The 17,602-nt window shown below is 47.7% G+C and overlaps 1 protein-coding gene across 3 annotated transcripts in view; it reads right to left on the reverse strand.

Annotated features, from left to right (window-relative positions):
• Positions 1 to 5,160: 5,160 nt before the first annotated feature.
• Positions 5,161 to 17,602, reverse strand: part of LOC140207276 (uncharacterized) — an 89,498-nt gene continuing 77,056 nt past the window's right edge. For all 3 annotated transcript variants that reach the window (XM_072275747.1, XM_072275746.1, XM_072275748.1), the window contains 5 exons: positions 14,717 to 14,827; positions 9,959 to 10,246; positions 7,830 to 7,972; positions 7,257 to 7,321; positions 5,161 to 6,189 (listed from right to left, as the gene is read on the reverse strand). In XM_072275747.1, the coding sequence (XP_072131848.1) occupies positions 6,000 to 6,189; positions 7,257 to 7,321; positions 7,830 to 7,972; positions 9,959 to 10,246; positions 14,717 to 14,827 (797 nt within the window). In that variant the 3' untranslated portion in view covers positions 5,161 to 5,999. The remainder of the gene's footprint in view (positions 6,190 to 7,256; positions 7,322 to 7,829; positions 7,973 to 9,958; positions 10,247 to 14,716; positions 14,828 to 17,602) is intronic.

The raw sequence follows: 17,602 nt of genomic DNA on the forward strand, positions 1-17,602 counted from the left end.
CAAGATAGAAACTACAGCATAGAAACATGCACTGAGCTCATCTGCCTTTCGTACAATACTTCCTGCATTAAAACGCACTCAGCTCATAACATGCGACCCAGCAGGCTAAACATTTTACTTCCTGACTCTGTCTGAGATCTTAACAACATCTGTCCCAATAACCACTCCACTATCAGTTTTGGCATTCTGCTTTTCATCCCCCCGCATCTCGAGTATAAACCGTTTCACTCCCCCTCTTATAGGAAAACTTCCCGCTGGGTTATCGGTTCCCGTCCAGTTCAGGTGCAAACTGAGAGAGTTGCTCGGGGCAGAGAAAATGAAGGAACTGTGCAATGTTGGGTGGTGTGACGTGGTCTCCGGGCAGGAGTATGTGCTGCCCCCCAGTGTTCGCTCGGCAGATGACAGGCTCTGTTCTGGTCATCTGCGGATTTCAGTGCAGTAGTGGACCAACAGCCGCAAGCTGCGTTGTCGCTTAGCTTTATCTATCCGCCCACAGAATCTCTTTTCTGTCCCGTAAAATGAATCCCCCATCTCGGTCTCCCTGCTGTCCCACGTCCTGCAAGCAGAGCATTCAACTCTCCTTCCAGGCATGCCTACTGTTCTCACTCTGCAATTACAAAGAAATTAAACAATACATAATCTGAAAAAAACAAACCTACCAATTTTAAGCCCAGTCTTATCTTTATTTGCCCTTGCTCATAAATCCGCTTCACCGATTGGTTGTTGTTCAAAAAAAAAACTCGAGGCGCTGTTTTTGTTTTAATGCACACACAGTGGCATGCACAAGTTTGGGCTCAATTGGTGAACATTTCTGTTATTGTGAGTATCTAAGCGAGTAATAGATGCCCTGATTTCCAAAAGGCATAAAGTTAAAGATGATACATTTCTTTAATATTTTAAGCAATATTACTTTTTTTTTTTATTTTCAACTTTTACAGCTTAAAAATAACAAAAAATGGAAAGGGGCTCGAGGCTCGAGTTTGGGCACCCTGCACGGTCAGTACTTAGTAACACCCTCTTCAGATGGTATCACAACTTGTAAAAGCTTTTTTTTTTTTTTTTTTGCTAGCTAAGAGCCTTTCATTCTTCTTCGGGGGATTTTCACCCATTCTTCCTTGCAAAAGGTTTCTAGTTCTGTGACATTTTTGGGCTGTCTTGCATGCACCGCTCTTTTGGGCTCTATCCACAGATTTCCCATGAGTTCAGGTCAGGGGACTGTGAGGGCCATGGCAAAACCTCCAGCTTCCGCATCTTGAGATAATCCGTTGTGGATTTTGAGGTGTGTTTAGGATCATTATCCTGTTATAGAAGTTATCCACTTTTCATCTTCCGCTTTTTTGTCTGACAGTGTGATGTTTGCTTCCAGAATTTGCTGGTATTTAATTGAATTAATTCTTCCCTCTACCTGTGAAAAGTTCCGCGTGCCACTGGCTGCAACGGAGCCCAAAGCGTGATCGATCCACTCCCGTGCTTAACAGTTGTAGAATTGTTCCTTTCATGAATTTCTGCCCCCTTTTTCGCCAAAGATACCGTTGCTCCTTACGGCCAAAAAGTTCTATTTTAACTTCATCAGTCCACAGGACTGGTTTCCAAAATGCATCAGGCTTGTTAGATGATCCTGTGCAAACTTCTCACGCTGCATTTTGTGTTGAAGACACAGGAAAAGATTGCTACTGGTGACTCTTCCATGAATGTCATATGTGTACAGGTGTCACTGCACAGTAGAACAGTGCACCACCACTCCAGAGTCTGCCTAATCTTCCTGAAAGTCTTTTGCAGGCAGTCGGGGATTTTGATTTGCCTTTTCAGCAATCCTGCGAGCAGTTCTCCCGGAATTTTCTCTTGGTCTTCCAGAACTCAACTTCAACTCCACTGTTTCTGTTAAATGCCATTTCTAAATTACATTACGAACTGAGGAAACGACTACATGAAAACGCTTTGATATCTTGCTCTAGCCTTCTCCTGCTTTGCGGACATCATTTGTTTTACTTATCAGACAGCCAGAGAGGAGATTACAGGAGCCCATGGCTGCTGATTGTTGGGACAAGGTTTGAAGAGTCAGGGTATTCATAAAGCTTTGAAATTTGCATAAACTAGACTTTACTAACGATGATTGTGAACAGGTTATCGCCCTGACAAGCTACTTAAGGTTTGAGACCTTGGAAAAGGTTATCTGAGATCTGAAATCTCTTGGAATGCCGAAACGTTTGCATGGTGCTCCAGTCTAAAATTGTACAAAACAAAAATAATACAATAATCTTGTTTAACATGTGGAAAAGAATGTTTCATCTTCGACGGCATCGCTTTTGTAGATCAGATCACCTTCCACTCACTTAATTATTCACAATAACAGAAATTTTAATCAGCTGTGCCCAAACATTTGCATGCCACTGCATCTGCCCCGCTCCTGATCTCAGTTCGGAGGCTGTCCCGACAACAAAATGACAAGAAACTATGACTCCAGCAGACAGACACAGAGCGCGGCTCCCTCCATCCCATCCCATCACACATCCCCAAACCATAGAGTGGAACTCCCTCCGCAGCGCCGCATCACACACTTCCGGTTTCAGACACAGAGTGAATCTCCCTCCGCAGCGCAGCATCACACACTCCCGGTTTCAGACACACAGAGTGAATCTCCCTCCACAGCGCCGCATCACACACTCCCGGTTTCAGACACAGAGTGAATCTCCCTCCGCAGCACCCCATCACACACTCCCGGTTTCAGACACAGAGTGAATCTCCCTCCGCACCGTCCCATCACACACTCCCGGTTTCAGACACACAGAGTGAATCTCCCACCGCAGCGCCGCATCACACACTCCCGGGGTGAGACACAGAGTGAATCTCCCTCCACACAGTCCATCACACACTCCCGGGGTCAGACACAGAGTGAATCTCCCTCCGCACCGTCCCATCACACACTCCCGGTTTCAGACACAGAGTGAATCTCCCTCCGCAGCGCCGCATCACACACTCCCGGTTTCAGACACACAGAGTGAATCTCCCTCCGCACCGTCCCATCACACACTCCCGGTTTCAGACACACAGAGTGAATCTCCCTCCGCAGCGCCCCATCACACACTCCCGGGGTGAGACACAGAGTGAATCTCCCTCCACACAGTCCATCACACACTCCCGGGGTCAGACACAGAGTGAATCTCCCTCCGCACCGTCCCATCACACACTCCCGGTTTCAGACACAGAGTGAATCTCCCTCCGCAGCGCCGCATCACACACTCCCGGTTTCAGACACACAGAGTGAATCTCCCTCCGCAGCGCCGCATCACACACTCCCGGTTTCAGACACAGAGTGAATCTCCCTCCGCAGCGCCGCATCACACACTCCCGGTTTCAGACACAGAGTGAATCTCCCTCCGCAGCGCCGCATCACACACTCCCGGTTTCAGACACACAGAGTGAATCTCCCTCCGCAGCGCCGCATCACACACTCCCGGGGTCAGACACAGAGTGAATCTCCCTCCGCAGCGCCGCATCACACACTCCCGGTTTCAGACACACAGAGTGAATCTCCCACCGCAGCGCCCCATCACACACTCCCGGGGTCAGACACAGAGTGAAGCTCACCCCACACCGTCTCATCAGAATTCGCCTGGTGCGGGCACAGAGTGAAACTTCTTCTTCACTGTCCCGTCACACACTCGCCGTTCACACATTATGTGTACTTTATCTCCACCCTTTCATTTCGAGAGGACTGGAATGTAAATGGAAGGATTGAATTTTACGGAAGTGTCAGGTCATAATTGCAGTATTGTAAGCTCTGTGGCCTGTAATCGCTGGAACTGAGAAGGATGAGGGGTGACCTTATGGAAAGTTCTCGGATGGTGAAAGGCTATGACAGAGTGGATGTGCAGAGAATGTTCTCTATTGTAGGGGAGATTCGGACTAGAGGACACAGCCTGAGCATAGAGGGACATCTGTTGGAAAGGAGATGAGGAGGATTTTCCACAACCAGAGCGTGGGGAATCTGCGGAATTCAAAGTCTCAGGCAGCCGTAGATATTGGGTATATTTAAGGCAGAGTTTGATAGATTTTTGAATAGTCAGGGCATGAAAGGAGACAGGAAGAAGGCGGGAGACTTGTGGCTGAAATAGAAATGGATCATCCGTGATGAAATGGTGAGCGGACGCAATGGTCTGTTTCTGCTCCTAAGACTGATTTGAAGTTCCTGGGTTCCTAGCTGTCAGCAACTCAGAAGATCTATAGTTGGTCAAACACGTTCATGCAAACACAAAGGTGTCATGTGTCCGACTGATCAGGACAGACATGTAGGTTTCCGCAACTCCATTTCCCAGAGTACGGTGAAGTCTCCTTCCTTTCAAGACTCAGACTTGCAATCATTCCCTGCCACATTCCTGCAGGGCAAGTTCGTGTTTAAAGGCCTCTTAATGAGCACTCCGTGCTCAACCGTAAGAGTTACGTTTCCAGTCCTACTGTTTGTGATGTCTTTCGATTTGCTTCGTGCCGTCGAGTTTATTTCGAGTCGATACATGTGTTAATTACAGACTTTACTATGTCAGTTTGTCATTAAAGGACTGTAGCTGAGCACTCAGTGCTCAATCGTAAGAGTTAAGTTACCTGTACCACTGTTTGTGATGTCCTTCGATTGGTTTCTTGCCGTCTCCTTTACTTCCAGTCTGAGTCTGAGTTAATTCCAGACCTCACACTGCATCTGTGTACAGCACCATCCATCGCTGTCTCGTTACAGAAGATCACCTGCTGGTGTGGAGGTTGCAACGCAGAGAATCGCAAGAGGTTCCAGAGGGTTCTAAACTCAGCCGAAAAACTCTGACAGTCTCACCCCTCCCCACCATGGAGGACATTTTCGTAAGGCGATGCCTCGAGAAGGGCGCATCCATCACTGAGGACCCTCACCGCCCTGGAGAAGCCCTCTGCCCGTTACTGCTATCGAGGAGGAGTCACGGGACTCTAAACACGCACACAGTACGAGTCAGGAACAACTCCCTCCTCTGAGCCGTCACACATTTGAATGCATGAGCACTGATTCGACATTTTTTCTGTATTTATTAATATGTTGCATTTTAAATTAATTGTCATCTTTGACCGAATGAGCGACATGCTAGCGGTATTTATTAATATTTGCAACTTACTTTGCTTTGAAATATTTGCACCCTACTGATGCTGCAAAAGAAGAAATTCCAGGCCGTATAAGTTTCAGATAATAAATGAAATAGCGATTTCGGTGGGAAACATCCGATACGAGTGGGCAGGACACTTGGCACGCTGGCCTTCACCAGTCAGGGCACTGAGTACCGGAGTCGGGAGGTCACATTGCAGTGTACAAGACGTCGGTGAGGCCGCAAACAGTTTTGCTCGCCCTGCTCCAGGAAAATGTCTTAGAGTTGGAAAGACTCCAGAGGGAGATTTACGGGGATATTGCTGGGACTCGAGGAACTCAGTTATGGAGAGAGGGAGGTAAGGTTGATACTTTATTCCTGGGAGCGTAGTTGCAATCTTACAGTGTTCCATAAACCAAGAGGGCCCAAACATAATGCACGCGCACAGACTTTTACCCTGGGTCGGGGTATCAACAACCAGACGGCTCAGGGTGGAGGTGAGGGTGGGTGAAAAGGAGAAAGAGAAAGAGGGATCAGGGAGACAGAGGGTGTGAGTGAACCGAGAGGGGAGAGACAGAGTGAGATATGGGGGAGGAAGAGGGAGAGAGGGGCAAGAAGTACTTAGAGGGAGCGGCGAAAGAGCGGGAAAAGAATGTGCGAGTGAGTGGAGAGAGAGAGAGCAAGGACCATTAGGGAGGTGTGGACATGGTGGGGGAATGAAGACAAGTAAAGAGATAGATGAGGGAGAGGTTTGTCGTTCTCTAGAGAGTGGGGGTGCGAAATGAGACGGAGAATGGAGCAGGAGGGAGCGGTGGCGAATGTGGGGAGGAAATTTGGGGTGACGGATGGAGTGAGAATGGAAAAGAGATACGGAGGAGAAAGAGGTGGTAGTCACGTGATTCACGTCGCCCCCACGGGCTGTTGACAGAGACTCTGGATGTTTTCAGGGATAACCGGGCACAAAAGTGCAGACTTCTCGCAGATGAATCGGCGATCACCATTGCAACGGTAGTCTTTTTCTTTCGGTCGGCAATCAATACAGACGGGTGTTCCATAGGACACGTAGTACAGGAAACCAGAGGCCACTTTTCTATCAAAGAGGGTTAAAAAATTTCAACACAGACAAAACAGCGCAGCAGTCAACCGGAGACCCTCGCGAAACTAATCTCATTAAACAGCGCTCTCCTCACAGCCCTGAGACCGTCCCCAAACTAATCACACTGACCAATCGGTCCCGACAGCTCTGTGTTAGTCTCCAAACTAATCCCACAACACCGCGGACCCCTCACAGCCTCCGGTCCGTCGCTCGACTAATCCCATTGACCCACTTTCTCTTCACAGTCCAATATCAGTCCCAATACGGATCCAACAGACGAACTCTCCTCCCGCACACAAACCTGTTTCACTCTCCAAACAAATCCTCCTGGCCCAATCTCTCTCCACAGACTTATCACGGTCCCGAAATGAATCCCTTAGGCCTGCTCTCTTCCCGCAAAACTTCAGCGTTCCCCAAATTAATCCTATGGACCCTCCCTCTCCCAATAGCTTCGTCTCAGCCCCGAAAGTAAACCCACTACACCGCCCTCAACCCGCAGACACGGGTCCACCGTAACATTTGTACCGCTGAAAAACGTTCTCCCACGTCCCTGCTTCAGTCTGCAATCTATTCCCACTGACCCGCTCTTTGCACACAGTCTCTAAACTAATTCATTTGTCCCACTCTCTTCCCTTAGATCTCTGTCAGTCCACAAAGTAATCCCGCTGCCCAACTGTTCTTTCACAAATCAGCTCAGTGCCACGTTCCCTCCATCTCCCCATAACTTCGTGTCACTCTCTGAACTAACACTGCTGCATCTCTCACTCTCTACAGCCCGACGTCAATCAGCAAAATAATCGGAGGGTACTGAATTCTCCCTAGAGTTCCTGCCAGTCCTCAAGATGTCCCCACTGCCCTACCCTTCCTCGACAGACACGTATCATTCCCCAAAATATTCCCATTGTGCCATCCTCTCCTGACAACCTGGTACAGACTTCAAACAATCCCGATGATCCACTTCTTCCAGCAAACCTACTTCAGTCCGTAAACTAATCCAATTCTCTTCCGTCAGTATTGTGTCATTCCCTAATTCTCACCCCACAGATCAGTCCAAATCTTACCCTTCTTCGCATTTTCCAATCCAGTATGTAGCGATACGGGAGGCAAGAGCGCGGTAAACAAAACTCTGTGAAATTAAATTAGTTGGATTAATACCAAAAACGGGAAACTATTTACGGAACCTCTCTCGGATTATTACAGCAAAAGTGTGTGAAGGGAGAGTGCGGAGGGAGCTTCACTCTGTGTCTGACCACCAAATTGTGTGATGGGGCGGTGTTGAGGGAGATTCATTCTGTGTCCGAACGCGGGAGTGTGTGATAGGACGGGGTGGAAGATTCACACCGTGTCTGACCCCGAGAGTGTGTGATGGCACGGTGTGGAGGGAGATTCACTCCGTGTGTCTGACTCCGGGTGTGTGTGATGGGACGGTGTGGAATGAGATTCATTCTGTGTGTATGACCCGGAAGTGTGTGATGGGACGGTGTGGCGGGAGATTCACTCTGTGTCTCACCCCGGGAGTGTGTTTCAAGAAGGGGTGTAGGGAATTTCACTATCAACAGGAACCACCACTATATTTTTCATCCTGAAAAAGGCGGGAGCCGTGCGAATATCTCTTCCCGTGGTCTGACCCTTACCGTTTCATCCACTGAATTGATTTCGAGGAGACTTGAATCAAAGATTGAACACAATTGCCGAGCTCCATTGTAAGATGTTTCAAAGGTGGAGAACAAATAACACCGGTCTCCATATTTGACCCAATCCTTCGAACATTTTCCCTCTGAAAAGCAGGAATAAAGAAACATAATCTCCCTCCACACCGTCCCATCACACACTCCTGGGGTCAGACACACAGTGAAGCTCCCTCCACACCGTCTCATCACACACTCCCGGGGTCAGACACAGAGTGAATCTCCCTCCACACCGTCCCATCACACACTCCCGGGGTCAGACACAGAGTGAATCTCCCTCCACACCGTCCCATCACACACTCCCGGGGTCAGACACGGAGTGAATCTCCCTCCACACCGTCCCATCACACACTCCCGGGGTCAGACACACAGAGTGAATCTCCCTCCACACCGTCCCATCACACACTCCCGGGGTCAGACACGGAGTGAATCTCCCTCCACACCGTCCAATCACACACTCCCGGGGTCAGACACAGAATGAAACTCCCTCCACACCCTCTCATGACAAACTACCAGGGTCAGATACAGAGCGAATCTCCCTCCACACCGTCCCATCACACACTCCCGGGGTCAGACACAGAGTGAATCTCCCTCCAAACCGTCCCATCACTCACTCCCGGGTTCGTACTCAGAATGAAACTCCCTGCACACTGTTCAATCATTCACTCCAGGGTTCACACACAGAGTGAAGCTCCCTCCACACCGCCCCATCACACGCTCCTGGGGTCAGACACAGAGTGAAGCTCCCTCCACACCGTCCCATCACACACTCCTGGGGTCAGACACAGAGTGAATCTCCCTCCACACCGTCCCATCACACACTCCTGGGGTCAGACACAGAGTGAAGCTCCCTCCACACCGTCCCATCACACACTCCTGGGGTCAGACACAGAGTGAAGCTCCCTCCACACCGCCCCATCACACGCTCCTGGGGTCAGACACAGAGTGAATCTCCCTCCACACCGTCCCATCACACACTCCCGGGGTCAGACACGGGGTGAATCTCCCTCCACACCGTCCCATCTCACACTCCCGGGGTCAGAGACTGAATGAATCTCCCTCCGCACTGTCCCATCACACACTCCCGGGGTCAGAGACTGAATGAATCTCCCTCCGCACGTTCCCATCACACAGACGTCAGACGCAGAGCAACGTTCCCACTACACTCTTCCATCATACTCTCCCGGCATCAGACATCAGACAAATTCCTTCCACACTCTTTCATCACACACTGCCAGGTTTCCATCTGTCTGTCTATCTCTCTGACGAATATGTGTTATGAGAGAGTTTGTGCTGGATGTTCAGCGTTTACAATGAGGCGTGAGACGTCGTCACGGTGTTGTGCAAATCGGGGTTTCTGGTGTGTCTGTGTCACTGTGAGGTACAATGCGGTTCATGTTGAGAAGCGTGTAGTATCACGGTGAGTGGTGTGTCAGTGCACGTTGAAGATTGTTACAGAGTGAGGGTGTGTTTGTTTCGTGTCACAGTGCGAGGCGTGCCACTGTGAGGGACGTGTCACTGTCTATGTGAGGGGGTTGCTGGTTTCACAGGCAGTGTTGTCAGTGCCACGGTGAATTGCGAGTTGGCCTCAGCAGCACGGTGATGATTGATTCCGTGATGTAGTGAGGTAAATGGTGGTTTTACTTTGAGGGGCGTTTCGGTGACACTGTGATAGATGTTTTTGTGTCCCGATGAGATGTGTACCGAGTCACCGTGAGATGTACCTGGATATTACGGTGACGGATATATCGGGTCTCAGTGAGGGATTTGTCATGATCTCTGTGAGTGGACTGTCTGATTGTGTGTGTGTGTGTGTGTGTGTGTGTTTTCCTTTCTCCGTTTATCACTCTCTTTATCCCCACGCCCTAATCACTCCCCTTTCTGCTCTCTCTTCCACTCAGTGTCGTAACCCGGTAGAGTGTGAGATACGATGGCGTGGAGGGAGTCTCTCTCTCTCTCTCTCTCTCTCTCTCTCTCTCTCTCTCTCTCTCTCTCTCTCTCTCTCCCTCCCTCCCTCCCTCCCTCACTCACTCTCTCTCTCATGAGGAGTTGGTAAGAAGACGATGTTGCCTCACCTCTGCTACTGGTCAACAATTGGCAAATGTGAGCCTTGGCGCCGCTGTCAGTTCTGAACTTCTTTTCGATGTTCGAGATGTGGTTGTTGAGGACAGAAAGATTCTGGAGACAGGCGCTGTGGGAGCGATTCAGATGGGAATTTTCGGATGTCTTAGATTCAAGGCTTGAGTTCAACTCATGAACCAGATGTGGACATGAGGTCTGTGTCCTGTTCATCTCCTGATACTGTCTCCAAAGTAGCTGGTAGTTTCGATCAGAGGTGATCTGAGACTGACGAATCTGTAGTACTGAGACAGATGTTGAAGGATATTTAGTGTTTAGAGTGACGTGTGAGACAGCGGTACGGTGCTGGGCGGGACGTAACAAGGGTGTGTCAGTGTTACACTGCGGTGCCGTTCATGTTGAGCCGCATATAAGTCTCACGCAGACGAGTGTTACGGGCAGACTATTATTTAGATGGGGAGGAAATTCAAAATGCAGAAATGTTAAGGGACTTGGGAGTCCTTGTGCAAGATACCGTAAAACTGAACATCCAGGTTCAGTTGATGTGAAAAAGGCGAATGCAATGTGGACATTCATTTCTAGAGGTATATAATATAAGTACAGGGATGTGATGTTGCGGTTCTGTAAGGGACACGTGAGACCACACTTAGAGTATTCTGTGCAGTTTTGGGCTCCTGATATTTGGAAGGATGTACTGACATTGGGTCAGTGAGGAGAACGTTTAGAGAAGAATCACGACAATGATTCCAGGAATGAGAGGGTTACTGTATGAGGAAAGTCCGGCAGCTTTTGGGCTGTATTCCCTGGAGATCAGGAGAATGAGCGGGGAGCTCACAGAAACATTCCGGATGGTACAAAGCCTTAACAGATTAGATATTGGAAAGTTATTTCCCATGGTAGGGGAGTCTATGACAAGAGGGCACGACTTCATGCTTGTAGGGCGTCCTTTCAGAACTGAGATGCGGAGAAATTATATTAGTCGTGGAATTTGTTGCCACGAGACGCTGTGAAGGCCAAGTTATTCGGTGTATTGTATTTAAGGGAGAGGTATTGATTAGCCATTGAAACCATAGAAACCAGAGAAAAAAAAAACTACAGCACAGAAACAGGCCCTTTGGCCCTCGTGGCTGTGCCGAACCATTTTCTGCCTAGTCCCACTGACCTGCTCACGGACCATATCCCTCCATACACCTCCCATCCATGTATCTGTCCAACTTAATCTTAAATGCTGAAACAGATCCCGCATTTACCACCTCGTCTGGCAGCTCATTCCATACTCCCACCACTCTCTGTGTGACGAACACCCCCGCCAATATTCCCTTTAAACTTTTCCACCCTCACCCTTAACCCATGTCCTCTGTTTTTTTTTTTTTCTCCCCTTGCCTCAGTGGAAAAAGATTGTTTGCATTTATTCTGTCTATGCCCATCATAATTATATATACCTCTATCAAATCCTCGCTTATTCTTCTACGATCGAGGGAATAAAGTCCTAACCTATTCAACCTTTCTCTGTAACTGTGTTTATCAAGTCCCGGCAACATCCTTGTAAACCTTCTCTGCACTCGTTCAACCTTATTAATATCCTTCCTGTAATTTAATGATGAAAACTGAACACAATACCCCAGATTTGGCCTCACCAATGCCTTATACAACCTCAACATAACATTCCAACTCTTAGACTCAATACTTTGATTAGTAAAGGCCAATGAACCATAAGCTCTATTTGCGACCCTGTCTACCCGTGACGCCACTTTTAGGGAATTTTGTATCTGTATTCCCAGATCCCTCTGTTCTACTGCATTCCTCAGTGTCTTAGCATTTACACTGTATGTTCTACCTTGGTTTGTCCTTCCAACGTGCAATACCTCACACTTGTCTGTATTAAACTCCATCTGCAATTTCTCAGTCCATTTTTCCATCTGGCCCAAGTCCCTCTGCAGGCTCTGAAAACCTTCCTCACTGTCTACTACACCTCCAATCTTTGTATCATCAGCAAATTTGCTGATCCAACGTACCACATTATCATCCGGGTCATTGATATAGATGACAAATAACAATGGACCCAGCACTGATCCCAGCCGGGGCAAAAAAAAACAAAAAAATGTGTAGGGTGAAAACAGGAGAGTGTATAACTGGAAGAATTGGATCAGCCCATGTTTGATCAGCGGAGCAGGCTCGATGAGCCGAATGCCCTACTTCTGCTCCTATATCTTACGGTCTTATAGTCTTATGTCCCTTATTTCTCGTCTATCCTTCTAGTCGAAACCACTTTCCTGTCTTTATATTTTCTATCCCTTTTAACATTGTATGTATTCCAATCAGATCTCCTCGCATTCTTCTGAATCCCAGCGAGTATAGTCCTAGGCGACCCAATCTCTCCTCATAGTCTAACCACGCCCCCCGCCCCACCGCACGCCCCCATCTCTGGAATCAACCCGGCAATCCTCCTCTGCACCTCCTCCGCAGAGGGTACAACCTACCTCGAGTAGGGAGACCAGAACTGCACGCAGTGCCCCAGGTGCGCCCTCACCAGTACCCTGTACAGTTACAGCATATCCTTCCTGTTTTTAAATTCAATCTCTCTAGCAATGAAGGCAACATCCCATTTGCCCTCTTGATAGCCTGCTGCACCTGCGAATCAACCTTTTGTGATTCATGCACAAGCACTCCCAAGTCCCTCTGAACAGCAACTTGCTGTAATCTTTTTCCATTTAAATAATTACCTGCTCCTCCATTTTTCTTCCAAAGTGGAAGACCTCGAATTCACCAACATTGTACTCCGACTGCCCGCTAGTTTAACCTATCTACATCTTTCTCCGTATCTTCTGCAGAATTCCGTTTCCTCTCAATTTAATATCATCTGCAAACTTATATATACTACACTCGGTCCCCTCTTCCGGATCATTAATGTATATCGTGAAAAGTTGCGGGCCCAGCACTGCCCCCTGCCGTTCACCACTCACCCGTGTATCCTAGCTCCTGCTTTCCGTCATTTAACTGATCCTGTATCCATGCAAATACAACACGCCCAACGCCGTATCTCATTGATAGGTATTTTATGCGGCACCTTATCGAATGATCTCTGGATATCCAATAAATAGTGCCATTTCTTCCCCTCTGTTCACTGTGCTCGTTATATACGAAAAGATGTTTGTTGAACAGGATCTGCCTCTGCTGAAACTATGCTGTGTCCGCTTGATGGATCCATTTTGTTATTTTTTTCTTTATGGCAGTCTCAAGCATTTTCTCAAATACAGATGTTAAACTAACAGGCCCATAGTTAACTGTCTTTGCCTGCATCCTTTTCTGAACACTGATGTGACATTCGGCGTCTTCTAATCGGCTGGAGCCTGCCCAAAGTCCAGAGAATTTTGGTAAACTATCACCAATGCCTCATCTATAATTTCTGCCATTTCTTTCAGCACTCTGGGATGCATTCCATCCGGACCAGAGTTTTGTCTATTTTCGGGCCCACAGGTTTGATCAGCTATTGTATTGAAGTCCTGAATTCCCATCGCATCCATTACATCTCTATTTGGCATGTTAGGCGCGTACTCCAGCGTGAAGAAGACACAAAATAGTCACTCAAAGCCTCTGATGTTTCCTCATTACACACTATCAATTCCCCCTTCTCTTCCTCCGAGGGACCTACATTCACTTTGGCCGCGCTTTTCTGCTATAGATAATTACAAAAACTTTTACGATCCAATTTTAATGTTGTGCTAGTTTATTTTCATAATCTAGCTTCGCTTTCTTTATTGTTCGTTAGTGGTTCTTTGTTGCTTTTTCAAGTCTTGCAGGTTCCCACAACCCTTGGCGAATTTATATGCACGAGCTTTTAGTTTGATACCTTATTTTATTTCCTTCGTTATACAAGGCTGGCTCTCCCCACCCACCCACCCCCCACCCCCCACCACACACACACACACACACACACGCCTTACTGCCTTTGCCTTTAACTAGAATATATTTTTGTTGAACAGCGTAAAATAAAATACCTTGTAATTCCACCACCGTTCCTCAACTTTCCCAAAATAGTGTCTGTGTTACCAGTCTACACTACCGAAATCCTCCCTCATCCCATTATGGTGTTACAGTGCGGAGTGTGTCAGTGTCACGGGTAGATGATCGTCGGCGTCACTGTGAGCTGAGCGTCCTTGTCACGATGAGGGTTTTATCGGTGTTACAGTGAGGGGAATGTCAGTGTCACAATGAGACGAGTGCCAGTGTCACGGTTAATTGAATGTCCTTGCCACGGTATGGGTCGTGTCTGTTTCACAGTGAGCGTGGCATAGGTTTCACGGTGAGGTGCGTGTCAGTGTCACGGGTTGGGTCGTGTCGGTGCCACGGATTTGCTAGTTTCGGTGTATCGGCTTCAGGATGTCGGGCGTGCCGTTGTCACTGTCCCGCAAGTCTCGCTGGCACGATGAGGTGAAATTCGGCGTCACGGTGAGGTGCGAGTCGGTGTCACGGTGAGGTGAAATTCGGCGTCACGGTGAGGTGCGAGTCGGTGTCACGGTGTGGGCGTAATGGTGTCATGGCGGGAGTCGCGTTCTTGTAAACCTGAGGGTAGTGTCAGTTTCACCGTGAGGGGCGTGTAGGTGTCGTGATAAAGTAAGTGTCGGTGTCACGGTGAATTGTTTGTCAGTGTCACGTTGAGCGGTGTGTCCGTGTCACTGTGCTGTTTTACGCTCACGTTTCATTCCACACTGTTACTACACGGTCTGATTCCTTCTGCAGCCCGTTCGACTCACCATATATCGAGAGCCCGGCCACTATCGCGATAAGGATGGACGTAACTAGGCAGAATAGACAGATCTTATCGTGCTGTCTATTTCCGATGTTCGACTCCTGTTTCAGTACAGCTGTAGACAGACAATTCAGTGTGTGCGTGAATTCAGCCGTGACTCCCTCTGGGACTCCCTTCCACCCACCATCCGCGCTCTCTCCTTCCACTACGGTCAACTCTCCCTCTCTTAATCTCATCTACTGTCAGCCGTCATCACTGAGAGTCCAAATTCCTTGACTTGGCAGGGTCTGACAGGTGTCTGACGGATTCCAGAGATCAGTCAGATCTCACCTGAGCCCCATCCGCTCCAGGGGAAGCAACCCAGGTGTCCGTCGCCTCGTTGTAACACAAGCCATCGAATCCAGGCAGCGTCCAGTTAACCCTCTCCGGAGGCTGCCCAACGCCTTGACATCCTTCCGATAATGTGGTGACCAGAACTGTAGACAATACAGCTGATTCACCCTAACTAGTGATTTTCATAAAGTTGCAAGTTAACTCCCTGACATTTGTATTCAGTGCCCCGACTAATAAAGGTAGAAATACCGTAGGCCTTTTTAACCACCGCATTAAACTGTGCAGCCACGTTCAGGGAGCGATGACCATGGACCCCAAGTTCCCTCTGCCCATCAAAACTGTTTACGGTCTTGCCTACAATCGTGTAAGATTTTGAATTGAATTGAGCGTTGTGTCCGTGTCACTGTGCTGTTTTACGCTCACGTTTCATTCCACATTGTTACTTCACGATCTGATTGAATAGGCAAATTGAATAGGAATAAGGAACCTTGGTTCTCAAGGGATATTGTAACTCTGATAAAGAAGAAGAGGGAGTTGTATGAAATGTATAGGAAACAGGGGGTAAATCAGGTGCTTGAGGAGTATAAGTGCAAGAAAATACTTAAGAAAGAAATCAGGAGGGCAAAAAGAAGACATGAGGTTGCCTTGGCAGTCAAAGTGAAGGATAATCCAAAGAATTTGTACAAGTATATTAAGAGCAAAAGGATTGTAAGGGATAAAATTGGTCCTCTTGAAGATCAGAGTGGTCGGCTTTATGCGGAACCAAAGGAAATGGGGGAGATCTTAAATAGTTTTTTTTTGCGTCTGTATTTACTAAGGAAGCGGCATGAAATCTATGGAATTGAGGGAATCAAGTAGTGAGACGATGGAAACTGTACAGATTGAAAAGGTGGAGCTGCTTGCTGTCTTGAGGAAAATTAAAGTGGTTAAATCCCCGGGACCTGACAGAGTGTTCCCTCGGACCTTGAAGGAGACTAGTGTTGAAATTGCGGGGGCCCTGGCAGAAATATTTAAATTGTCGCTCTCTACGGGTGAAGTGCCGGAGGATTGGAGAGTGGCTCATGTTGTTCCGTTGTTTAAAAAAGGATCGAAAAGTAATCCGGGAAATTATAGGCCGGTTAGTTTAACGTCAATAGTAGGTAAGTTATTTGAGGGAGTACTAAGAGACAGAATCTACAAGCATTTGGATAGACAGGGGCTTATTAGGGAGAGTCAACATGGCTTTGTGCGTGGTAGGTCATGTTTGACCAATCTGTTGGAGTTTTTCGAGGAGGTTACCAGGAAAATGGATGAAGGGAAGGCAGTGGATATTGTCTACATGGACTTCAGTAAGGCCTTTGACAATGCCTGCATGGGGGGATAGTTAGGAAAATTCAGTCGCTAGGTATACATGGAGAGGTGGTAAATTGGACTAGACATTGGCTCGATGGAAGAAGCCAGAAAGTGGTGGTAGAGAATTGCTTCTCTGATTGGAGGCCTGTGACTAGTGGTGTGTCACAGGGTTCAGTGCTGGGTCCATTGTTATTTGTCATCTATATCAATGATCTGGATGATAATGTGGTAAATTGGATCAGCAAGTTTGGTGATGATACAAAGATTGGAGGTGTAGTAGACAGTAAGGAAGGTTTTCAGAGCCTGCAGAGGGACTTGAACCAGCTGGAAAAATGGGCTGAAAAATGGCAGACGGAGTTTAATACAGACCAGTGTGAGGTATTGCACGTTGGAAGGACAAACCAAGGTAGAACATACAGGGTTAATGGTAAGGCACTGAGGAGTGCAGTGGAACAGAGGGATCTGGGAATACAGATACAAAATTCCCTAAAAGTGTCGTCACAGGTAGATAGGATCGTAAAGAGAGCTTTTGGTACATTGGCCTTTATTAATCAAAGTGTTGAGTATAAGAGCTGGAATGTTATGATGAGGTTGTATAAAGCATTGGTGAGGCCGAATCTGGAGTATTGTGTTCAGTTTTGGTCACCAAATTACAGGAAGGATATAAATAAGGTTGAAAGAGTGCAGAGAAGGTTTACAAGGATGTTGACGGGACTTGAGAAACTCAGTTACAGAGAAAGGTCGAATAGGTTAGGACTTTATTCCCTGGAGCGTAGAAGAATGAGGGGAGATTTGACAGAGGTATATAAAATTATGATGGGTATAGATAGAGTGAATGCAAGCAGGCTTTTTCCACTGAGGCAAGGGGAGAAAAAAAAAAACAGAGGACATGGGTTAAGGGTGAGGGGAGAAAAGTTTAAAGGGATCATTAGGGGGGACTTCTTCACACAGAGGGTGGTGGGAGTATGGAATGAGCTGCCAGACGAGGTGGTAAATGCGGGTTCTTTTTAACATTTAAGAATAAATTGGACAGATACATGGATGGGAGGTGTATGGAGGGATATGGTCCGTGTGCAGGTCAGTGGGTCTAGGCAGAAAATGGTTCGGCACAGCCAAGAAGGGCCAAAGGGGCTGTTTCTGTGCTGTAGTTTCTATGGTTTCTATGGCTTCATTTCTTTCACTTGACCTACCAACGTGCAACAGTTAGGTTTGTCCGGGTTAAACT

Source organism: Mobula birostris, chromosome 13 (genome assembly GCF_030028105.1).
Source record: "Mobula birostris isolate sMobBir1 chromosome 13, sMobBir1.hap1, whole genome shotgun sequence".
In the NCBI taxonomy this organism is placed as follows: Eukaryota; Metazoa; Chordata; class Chondrichthyes; order Myliobatiformes; family Myliobatidae; genus Mobula; species Mobula birostris.